The 12,315-nt window shown below is 30.0% G+C and overlaps 1 protein-coding gene across 1 annotated transcript in view; it reads right to left on the bottom strand.

Moving 5' to 3' along the window:
• The window catches only part of LOC113382074 (post-GPI attachment to proteins factor 6), a 109,219-nt gene that overhangs the window by 58,646 nt on the left and 38,258 nt on the right, over positions 1–12,315 (bottom strand). Inside the window, exon 2 of the mRNA XM_026620635.1 lies at positions 5,909–6,148. Coding sequence (XP_026476420.1) covers positions 5,909–6,143 — 235 coding nt within the window. The 5' untranslated portion in view covers positions 6,144–6,148. The remainder of the gene's footprint in view (positions 1–5,908; positions 6,149–12,315) is intronic.

Genomic DNA, 12,315 nt, shown 5'->3' with positions numbered 1-12,315 from the left:
TGATATTGCGCTAACTATAATATACTAATTTGCATGTGAGGCTTTAAGAATCAGATCAATTTATATGAAAAGCTCAATATTAATTTGTAGTTTCATAACTTATATCAGCGCTTGTACAATCTGTTGATTTTTATTAATTTGTGTAGTATTCAATATTACACAAATATTTAACCAAATTTACAAACCATAAAAAAATTTAAAATTCAATTTGTAGAATCGAGGCTTCAGAAGACTATTTGGAATTTGAGCTCAATCCTGCTGTTTCATCATGTTTCTCTAAATCATCCTAATCTAGATCATTAATCTTGTATAATCTCATCGAATGATTTATCTTATTAAATTATGGGGATATTATTTCATTAAAATTGCTTACTGACGATATTATGTACTGTGCTTCGGTAATTAATTCAGAGATGTCTTTATTTGTACAAACAATTATCTTTTATTTCGTCTGTGAATAAAATAAATTTTAATTCTGATAAAATTTTGCTAAATCTACCTAATTTAATTTTCTTACATATCTTCCCCAGTAGCGTTTATTTAATTTTCTATTTAATTAAAGTTGCAGCAGGTTTTCTCGTTTCTTGATCAGATATAATTTTGTAAATGTTACTATTTACATACAATTTGAATACAAATAAAACAAATTCCATTAAAACCTTATTGTAAACTCGCGTATTTTCAATTCTATTTGTTGATTTGTTCCATCGTCTTCAATACGGAATTGTATCTTCTATGAATAATTCATAATGACGATTCGTCATTATTATATGGAACAATTCATGTCATCATTTATTCCGTTAAATAATTTTCCGATTTGAGAAATACAATGATAGCTTCATCAGTTGATAATTGAAAAAGATTGTATAGAAAAGTATTTGTTAATGAATTATTCTTAAAATGTACGCAGATTGAATAAATTATGCAATATAAAAAGAGTTATGTACATTTTTCATTGAAAATACTTATAAAATTTAAAATTAAAATAAATGAAATAAATCATCAAATTGCTTTAAAAATTACTTCGAATTTATATAGATTCTAACACATTAGTTTATAGTATTGAGTATAGTATATGCTAAAAAATTATAGTCAACAAAAAACAAAAATGTCATATAAAATTTTAAAATATAATACAATGCTCATTTTTATCAATTACTCTGCTTTTTGTTGATTGTACCAAATGTAGTGTCAGATATGAAAGAAGTCCGGCAAATGTTAGTATATTCATAAAACAGTTTTTTAAAAACATCCATAATTTTCTACCGTCTTTATATATGAGCTGGCAGGAAAGGTTCAAAAGAAAATATCATTATGTCCCCGCATGACACACAGCCAAAGAGGAAAAAACTGCCCTTTGTAAAAGTAGGTGAACATAGAAAAGGTGTACTGGAAAGTTGGAAAGAGACTTCTGCAGCGTGTCAGACACGACGAAATGGATATAGGGTTGATACTATATCTGAAAAATGCATTATTGTGTGTAAAATTTATAGTAATTTACTGACAGGTAGTAAAATAATGGAAAATAGTGAATACATCTAAAATTAACGCACTCTTGAAGTTTCGAGTTCAAATTCCGCAATTTTAGTTGTTACCTTTATTTGTTTAATTAACATAGAAACAACACTAATTATCTAATTTCAAATATCACCACGTAGCAACAAGAGAGGAGGTGGGGTTAAAAAACCCTAAAAGTCATGTGAATAATAGACTCCCCTAAGTAAGCGAGGACAACTAAAGTGCGATTTTGCTCTTAAAAATGTGTTTGGACTCCACTTGTTGGTAAAACCTCCACTTTACAACCACAAAGTCCTACTTCAAATCCTCTGTTGCATTACCAATTTGATACCAGGTTGTGATATCACTTTCACATGAAAATATAGATCAAAATGCTTCCACGTGAAATTAGCTTTTCTGAGCATTGCTGACTATACTATTATATTATATTCACTATCAGAAAAAAGGACAACTATAGTGTTGAACCCTAATAAAAATTATCAAATGGATAGGACGACTATCGAATTACTTTTAAAAAGCTACGTATGTGATGAGGAGGGGTATCATCATAACAGTTAATACAACCCTTATTTTGATTGACGAAAAAAGTGCTTTGAGATAATACACTTAAAGTAACAGCAGCTGGCCTTTACTTCTAACAAGTATTAGTAAAAGAAAAAACTTATCCAAGAAGCTCAATACTTCCAAGTTTTGGAAATTTAGAACCTAATAAATTGGTTGTTGAAAGTTAAACTATCATTTAATGGAATTATTCAGCAGCCTTCTCGTACGACAAGACCTCAAACGCATCCCTTATCGACCTCCCCCGAGGTGTCCGGCACACAACCCTCAAACTCGCGCGCAGCTGACCGATAGTGATTTATTGATGTGAAAATAAATACACGACCGAAGAGTCGGTTCTGCTAACACAAGGTTCCTTCGTTCCGCCGCGTTTTATCCACTAGATAACCTATAGTGGACGTTATGTCAGGGATATTCCATTAGTTTTTATGAAAGGTCCCCAATATTGCTTTAGTTTTACTGCCCTTTGAATTTTTTTCGTGTTATTTATAAACGAAAACCTTGTACTATACGGGATTACGTATGCTTACATGTAGAGGTTTTAGGGATGAAAAAAGATGGATAAAATATGTTGCAAATGCCTATATAGAAATAACATATATTTGGATATAATGTCTGTGAGACTTTAGCAGGAATGAAATCGTCGTATCACGAAACTTGAGATACACAAAGATAAATCCGTTGTTCTTTTGTTACAAAACTGTTTTTTTTTTGAATATTTTTTTAACAGCAATCGGAACCTTACGCCCTATGAGCTGTTGGGCTAAAACTTCTCCTTACTTCCTATTGTTTAGATGGTAACCCAATGGTTAATCCATCCATATTTGATGATTTTGTTATTAGAATTAATTTAATAGGGCTGACTTTTTATTGGTGCAGCAATGCCGGGCAAGGGCTATTTTCACTTGGAAACATATTGCTATCTATATTTCCAAGTGAAAATCGTTGTCACTGCTGCCTGACAACAGGCTGCTCGAAGAGGGTATCGAACTCGGGACCTCTGACACAAGTCCCGTCGCTCTTAACCGCTTACCTACGGGCGAGCCCAAAAAACTGGATTTTAAATTTTAAATTCGGCGTTCATATTTTTAATGCTAAAAATATATATCCGTCATCATATTTTCTTCATATTGAAAATTACATGTAAGTGTAACTTAAGCATTATTTTAGTGAAATATAAAAATAAACAAGTATAGAAGTAAAATTTAATTAAATTAATTAAATCTATAATTTTCAATTTCAATTATACATTACGCCGTAAACTTCGGAACTGATTCAATGGCACTGCGCATGTGACATTGAGTCGCTTATATAATTTTAAACAAAGCATTATACGATAAGTATCTCCATTAATATTGATGATATAGTTACCATTAATTGCCCTATGAATCAGGGGACAATAGGGCTCAATTGATTGTAGTCGATAAACTTCTCGAATGCAGACCGGCGCTTGCATTAATAATTGATTCTATATTGAGTTCATATATGATTTAAATACGTATCTAGTTAAAGTAGATTTAGAAAGATTTATGGACAATTGGTAATTGATAGTTGAATCAGTTACGTGGTAAAGTATGATAATGACGCATTATCTAATATTTGAAGAAATATGATTATTTTGGACTAAACTGAATTTTAACTTAATTAAGTCATAAATATAAATTTGGTTACAAATATTAGTACTCAAACACTGAAATTAATTAAACACGACTTATCAACGTATCTTCGTATCTTTTTGGCTATATAAGCAATATATTAAATTTTATTAGAAAATTGGGCAAAACATAAGCAGTGTATTGAAACACATTTTAGTGTTTTTTTGTTCATCCAATCTATAGAGCCGACTTTTGTATATCTATGGCCCCATTTCCTCCACACAAGAACCAATATTTCTTTGTGTCGTCGTTGGCGGTTACTATCAAGCGTTAAGTAAAATCCAGAGATAAAATTGTACGACCTCAATGATTTGTGATGTGTATACACACTGTTGTAGGCTGAACGAACGAAGAAAAGCGATATTATTTTAATCTGACAGACTTATTGTCGAAACAGCTTTTTCTCTTCGCGATAATCTTTATTATTTGTTATACGGCACGGTGGAGCATACTGGTAGGTTTGGATAACTTTGAATTACTATGTATTGTTTTAGTGCGATAACTTTTATCGATAAATCTTGAGGGATGAAAAATAGGAAAATATTATTCACATTAATGTATTGATAAATTCATTTATTTATTGACTATTGAAAATGATTGATTGATTTTGCGGTAACATATAGAAGCAGTGGAATCCCTTGTGATTGATCGAAAAACGTAGAAGATTTTTTCTATTTTCTTGCTATAATATTACACACGTAACAATCTCTTATAGTATCCGCAAATTTAATTTCACTTTTTCGTTCATAAATATAGAATTGTCATTAAGGTTATTTGACACTGAACTAATTATTTTTTACGTAGATGTGTATTGGAAAATAGAAAAGTAGAAGAGCAATAATACCAGATTTCTAAGATGGTATTTCTAGATTATTTTATTTAAAAAAGGACAATGAATAATTTTTGCTTAAATAAAATTGGATTTTATTTTTGTTAGATTAAATTATTTATAAAATATCAGATAATTTATAAAATGGCGGACTATAATCAAATTTTAAATATGATATAAAAATAATTTTATGTATTCATTCATTCATCGTTTCGTTGTCTCATACGTATGTACAAAAAATCTGTTAGATAATAATAGTCTTCTGCATCACATTAATATTTCTACCTTTCTATATGTTCTAAGTATGTTAAAATTACACTATTGCAAAAATGTGAATTATATGATCGTCCGAACACAAAGCCAAAAAATTATTACAAGCAATGTATAACCAAATTGACAGTCGGAAATTTTCTATATGGTTCGATTCTATGCACTTGTTCTTTAACATAATGAAATTATTCACCAAAACATATAACAAATATTTTCAAATTTCTTCATATCATCAACTTCAATCATATTATCTTTATAAAATGGATTTCACCGAAATGTATCCAGGGTCTTACATAAACATTGTATCCTATGAAACAAGCATCGTTCCCTAATACAATGTCTCTTGATGCAAGGGATTGCTTCAGAGAGAACTAAAGTAACCCGAAGCTAGTATCTCTTCTGAAAGTATAGGGATTTGTTGTAAAATGTACAAATTGCGTCTTGTTAACCTCGTTACTTGTGTTAAATTAAATTCGTATGAAAGAGAACAGTAATTAAAGTAGTGTCAGATAAAATTATTTTAAATCTCGTGCATTTTATGTAGTCTTCAGTTTTAATTGCTTTAAGTAGCTACGGTGGAAAAAGTGACAAACTACAATTGTAGAAACCTTTTCCAAAATATTTCGTGCCGATAATATGTGGGGTTTATAATATGTTATGTTATAGTGTTTTTATAGTTTTATTTTTATTAACTATTTTATTATTTTTTTTTGTTCAAAACATATGTATGATACGACTATTTTTTTTATTCACATCAACTAATAAGTAATTTCTCCATACTTTCAAGTCTTGATAACATGCTCTTGAAATATCATATTTGATCTATGGTTAACATAGATTTTACGCAAGTTATGTTTATCGTTCACTATGTTTTGAAATACTAAAGAACTGCTTTCTCTGTGCATTTATGGGCAATTTTTTATGAAAATATACAAAAAAACTGTTATTGGATCTTCTCAATACCCATAAAATTAGAGAAAAAACAATATTAAATTCCTCTAAATCTATTCAATTTACACCAGCTTGCTCGAATATAAAACACATAGACTATTAATCAATTTTACGGCTTCCTTACCTTCTGTCACCGCGGAAAAGCTGAAGAAAACGTCGCTAGTCTCCGGAGGCAAAGTATAGTGTAATATCGAGACATCCTTATAGGCGATGTACCGGAGGAGCTTATTCCTGGGTAGTCTCGCCAACAGGGGCGGATCCAGGAGGTCGACTCCGGGAATCGCGCATTCGACCGGAGGAAACAATAAGTGTACACAGAGAAGAAACGTTGGCCAAAACGTTGAGAATCGAGCCACCATGGCGCCTGAAAAATATAATAAAATGTTAAAATTAAGTTGTGAATCCAATTATAATTTTATGAATTCTCATGCAAATACTTCGAAGAAAACAATTAAGATACACATATAATACATTATTCAACGTTACAAACCAATTGCAATAACAATGAAATAAACGATATAATTTATTGAGAAAAGAAACCTTATTTATCTATTATTTATATTATATTATATCAAAATATATTTCTTCAAGATTGAGTACCAAAAATACTCATTGAATTAATCACCTCTTAAAATCATCAATTATTTCTACTTTCAAAGATTTGTGTATGACACCATAAACACAAAATATAGCAAATTGGTTTAAAAGTTTTGTTTTACATAAATAGATATTTTTTAATCCTACTATAAAGAAAAACACTACTTCAACCTTTTCGACTCGGATGCCTCTGGCAGCAAAATTCATACAAATCTCGGAATTCGCGAGTGGTAAGTGTTAAAATGAGAATAGTTAAACAAATTTCTGAGAAAAAACCAAAAGGAAGGTATGAGGTTATGACACCTATATTTATATTTCTAACAAATATTTAAAACCCTAAATATTATTTAGTTTACATATATAAAAAATATATTTAATATATTATTATAATTTTTTGTATTCGCATAGTTTCCATGTTGGCTAATATTTATTAATACGTGCGAATAATATAATCAGACCCATTGATGCATTACGGTTATTAACTTTGCATATATGTCAGGTAAATCATTTTGCGCATTTAATAATAATGAATGAACCATGAAATTACATTAAAATAGCATTCGAATCAATTTAATAACTATTTTAACTACGAGTAATGTGAACGCGAATATTGCAAAATTTATATCCAGCGAAAGAGATAAAATGTAACCGTTCTGATTGTGTATGAACACCGTAAACGTAAATTATTGTTTTAATTGAATTCAAGATTATCCCAAGTCCGTGGAGGAATATGCACTGTTTTTGTGTCTTTAATTAAAAAAAGCTTTTCGCAAATTTCTTTGGCCATCATCAAAATGGAATTTATTTGAGATGAATGCGGGGTCCGCCTGTATTTTTGGCGTTTCTTATCTAATCCCAGAAATAAACAGATGAGCCGAGCAAAAAAGCTACCTACCCCCATTTCCGGGATGATAACACATTTTTAACGTTGAAAGCATGCTGCCGGAGAGATATTAACCGATGATAAAAATGCAGAGAGTGACTTTTTGAAATTATGTATTCCTTCGGTACGTTCGAATTTATGAAAAACGTTTTATGATTCTTTTTCTTCATATTCACGCCTTGGTTCATAATTTTTCCTTATGTATTGATATTTATTATTCAATAAAAAAGTAAAATATCTTAAGCCATTCAATAAAACGATTTTTATGCAAATTTTTTTGTTGGCTTTAGGAAAGTCCACAAGGTAACAGTAATTAGATATAAAAACGTATTTAGAATTTTAAAAATAAATTTTGTTCTTAGATATGCTTGAAAACCAATAAAAAGAACAAATCGGAGTGCTTCTAAAATATTACATTTGATCGACTTCAAAGAGCTAGAATTTCTATTTTACACAGTTTACAGATACATGTTTATCACAAATTCATCAAAAATTTCTTAAGAGCTTTACATCAATTTTGGATTCTTAACATTTCTCAATATAGAACATGTGTTTACCAATACCTTTTTGAGAATCAATCGGTGACAAAAATCTATATAAACTACGAGAAAATAGTTATATTTTATTTATACGAGTATATAATATATAAAAAGTGATTAAAATTCAATTTTTACATAAATAAATCAAATTTTAGACATTATAGTTGCTGATAGGAGAAAGATTGCTGGAAGTTTCTACAAACATTTTTGGAAATTGTAAAAGATGGTTAATAAATGTGGCCAATAATAAATATTGGAATCATTTCGAAATATTAAAGTAATAATGAAATATATATATATATATATATATATATATATGTATATTTATATATACTTTAAAATTTTTATTTTTCGACCTAAAATCATGCGTATGGTGATGGCAATTCGTATCACAAAAGGACCAGCGGTTCTCTAAGCAAACGTTAATTCAATTAAAACTTTCACAAACACATCGCATGGTGTGTTAATTAAAATATTTATAATACACCAACTGCTGAAAAGCTCAAAAGCTGTAAAGGGTCAAAATAAAATATTTTCCTAAAACAAAATTATTCACATGCGTACCTTTACCGCGATACACGAAGCAATGATAGCATTTATATGTACGTTGGCATAATACTGGCATTGCGCAGACAGAATTCAGTAAACATGCATTGCAGAGAATCAATATAGCATACGGTTTTATTTGCACGATTCAGAATAGGTGCATATTTATCCATAGGCGAGATATGTTAACATAATTTGGTGGAAAATTGCGAATCGTTTAGTGTCAGAGAAAAATTGAAATTTGGAAAAAAAATCCTGGCTTTCAGTTTCTTCTCGCGTAAGTTTATCAACCATCTGTATTACTCTTCTACCCTGTCCTTTTAGTCTTTTTATTTTACCTTCTACGACGTCGTGTGGGAGGCATTTTTTGCAGTATGGGTCCGATCCAGTTTCCTTTTTTTTTTTCAGGATCGTTCTCAGTAGAGTTCTTTCTTCACCGACTCTTCTCAGGACTTCTTCATTTGTTATCTTGCCTGTCCACTTTATTTTCCTACAGCACCACAATTTGACCTTTCCAGATATATATATATATATATATATATATATATATATATATATATATGTGTGCGTGAGCAAAAACTTTTTCTTCACTTCACGAATCCTCGACGTAAATTCATCTCCAACGAGAAGTCTTTTTAACAATATCTTCGATATCATTTCATTATTTATTTAATATTAATACTATGCTCTTCGCACGTATACATTTCTATTATTAATATAACGTGAACATTTTCTGACTCTGTTTTTGTTTCATTTCTACGAGTAATAGAATACGCTCAGTAAAATTCATTTTTCAGAAGACGATATGATATGAAAACCTCTATACTTCATCGTATCAATTACATGGTAACAATAATAACGAATAAAGGTCAAAGGGTAATCAGCTAAAATTAGGGCCGGTATATATCTTAAATGTAAAATAATATGTATTCTGTTTTTCGTATTCAATTAAAATATTTCTATCAAAACGAATCGCCAGCATATTGACATATTTTTGAGTTATAAATGGAATCATAATGAAAGACACAAAAAGTCACGTTTACAATTATTCAAATAAATGTGCTTTTTCTATAGAGAAATAACAATGTACTCCATGCAATACATTTTAAAGCATTTTTATTAGAAACTATCCTTATATATTATTAGTGGTAGAGAAAAAAATAATCTTACGATTTTTATATTTTTGCTGAGTTATATCCATACTATTATTTTGGATTTTAGAGAATTACTTATAATTCAAATTTTGCCCATAATTAAATAGCTATTATTCTGGCAAACATGTCATTCAAGTTGCATATCCAATTATTTCGATTCACATGATATTTAATTCGCATCAAAGTCTCTAAGATAATTGACCTCAATCTCAATTCGAGTTTTGATATATCGACGTTAGTAAAGTAATGACAGGCTAAAATCTCTCTTCTTGTTTTATTGGTTTCCACAAAACATCTCAGTCTGGCTGAAGTGCGAACTAAGTTTTTCCAATTTTCTCCATCGTTGACGCCGCCTGCCAGAAACGTTCGAATCAAATCAGAGAGATTAATCCGAACTTCTTCCATAGCTCTGTTTCGCAACAGAAAACTCCTCAACTCAAAATTACTTTTCAACTATTAAAATACCATATCAGCTTTATGAAGAGCAGAAGTATAGAAAGTCATATTTGACTTATTACTTCAAGATATGGGGAATAAAGAAATTATACTATAAAAGTAAATTCAACTGGTGATTGCAAAATCTTACGGTTTGTTATAAGAAAGTTTGTTCAAAATATTCATGTCTACTGAATGTTTGAAGATGACAATTTTTTATATAAAATTTATCATAATTTAATATAATGCATCGTAATACATTTTATATGCATACGTCAACTTTTTTCAATACCTTTTCGTATTTTTCCCATATTACTTACAAGGAGCACTTTAGGTTTAATTTTCTAGAATTTTAACGAAACCTCGCATGGTGGTCGTGTTGATAGTCAAACGGAACCGTATAAAATATTATAGGCTTATGAGAAGCAGTTTAATTATGAAAAATAATTAAAGCTTTGAAAAATAAGCCGCGCGGAATACGTACGCCTACAGTGTTCCATTTTCAAATATCTAGTTCCTATTTTTTGCAATTAGAGGTACATAAAAATGACAGATTTCTTATAGGTACATATAAATTAGCATGTATGACTATAATGTATATGTAAGTCTAAAATTCCACCAGCGATCCGTTTAATCTATATCGAACCAAAGCAAAAAATCATAGAGAACTATAACGATATAACACCGCCGTCGTTGACTTTTCCGGAAAAAGTTCTCTCATATTGCTTTTCCGGCGGACCATCGGCTCGTGATTTATTATTTCATTAGAGGCTTTTTTCCTTCACTCGCGACATCATGCGACATCAGGCGCTAACAAATGTTATACGTCGTCCTGGTACATGTTCATGAAAATAGTGGCCCAATTAAACTTTATAAGCCATTCGATTTATATCCACGGAGTTTCTTTGGACGGCAAATTTACTACTGCTCGTTCTACATATTGATGCCGAATATAAGGCGTGAAAGTTTTTACATTCGTGTTGCATATTCCATGGCGAACGACTGCATTGATTTAAAACATTCTATGGATATGGAATTCAATTTATATTTATAGTGTTCGAAATTCAAATAAAAATATTTCAGTTTTAATGAATTGACTCGAATTATTTTTAAATGTATGCGATACACTACCCGCAACATTTAACGTATCTCAAATAAACTACATTCAATTTTTGTTTCTATTTATTTTTGGTTAAAAAAAACATGTTTCAATGGAAAATATGAAATTGTACGAACGGATTTTACATGAATTATAGACAAATACGTTTTATATTGATCATATAATATTATTACTACTTTAAGTGTATCATTAAATTAACATGGCCAGAATCTGGAGATAAGCCTTTTGGATTATATTGTGACAGTTAAATTATTACTCTAAAAGAATGTGTATTTAAAACTTTGATGATTGGCATTTCAATATACATCTTGAACTTTTACAATAATATACGAAGTCAGTCTTAGACTTCTGAATTATTTATTATCAAATGAAAGTTTTAATAAAATTAAAAATAAAAATTTAATAAAAACCAAGATTTTATTTCATCCCACTTCAAAGCTCTCTTTATGATAGAAGATTAAATAGTGTAACTATTTAACTTCACTGGAACTAAAAGAAAATCTGCTTACACAGACGCTCAAAGTTCTAAAGATCGCAAAGTTAAAAGTATTATATCTAGATTAGTTGGTAGAATATCGATAGAAGTTTTGCGGAAAATAGAAGTAGCGAAAAAGGCAAAGCTGCACGTACTATTTTTCATATTCTTTCCTACGGACTTCTTTATATTCTCGCCTGGTTATTCAAGAAACTTGGTAAATTATAGTCGCTTATATGGGAATTCGACAGCGAACATATTTTGAGTATGAATATAAAATGTGAAATACGTTGGAGTAATTTTGGAAATATTCTGCGCATGTGGCATGCACTTACTTAAACTTCTATTGGACGATACTTATTATTGAAAGAAAAATTGTCCATTAAAATTATTATTGTTATTTTAGTATTGCATTCGAAGCTTACTATGTTCATAGTTACTGCTGCATTACTCATACTAATCAGACTTTTTCTGAGGATGCAAAATAAAAAACCATAAACTATATCAAAATTTACAGTCCCATATATTATAATTTGAATTTATGCATCGTGAAATGTTTATGTTACACTGATTGTAAATCAATACACTGATGGTGCTTTTATACTATGCTCGTCGCGTCGACCATCTAGAACCCGTCTCTTCATATATGTTGTAATGAAGAATAATACCCGACGAAATAGAGGCGCCGCACTATATAGACACAGGGATGTCGGCATAGAAGTTTCATAATACAGCAAAAGTGATATAAATCGACGGATTTTATTCTAAAGGTTCAATGGTTC

This window comes from Ctenocephalides felis, unplaced genomic scaffold (assembly GCF_003426905.1).
Source record: "Ctenocephalides felis isolate EL2017-DRISC unplaced genomic scaffold, ASM342690v1 CF-g0.4_SCAFFOLD_00845, whole genome shotgun sequence".
NCBI lineage: Eukaryota > Metazoa > Arthropoda > Insecta > Siphonaptera > Pulicidae > Ctenocephalides > Ctenocephalides felis.
This window is presented reverse-complemented; position numbering and strand designations above follow the sequence as displayed.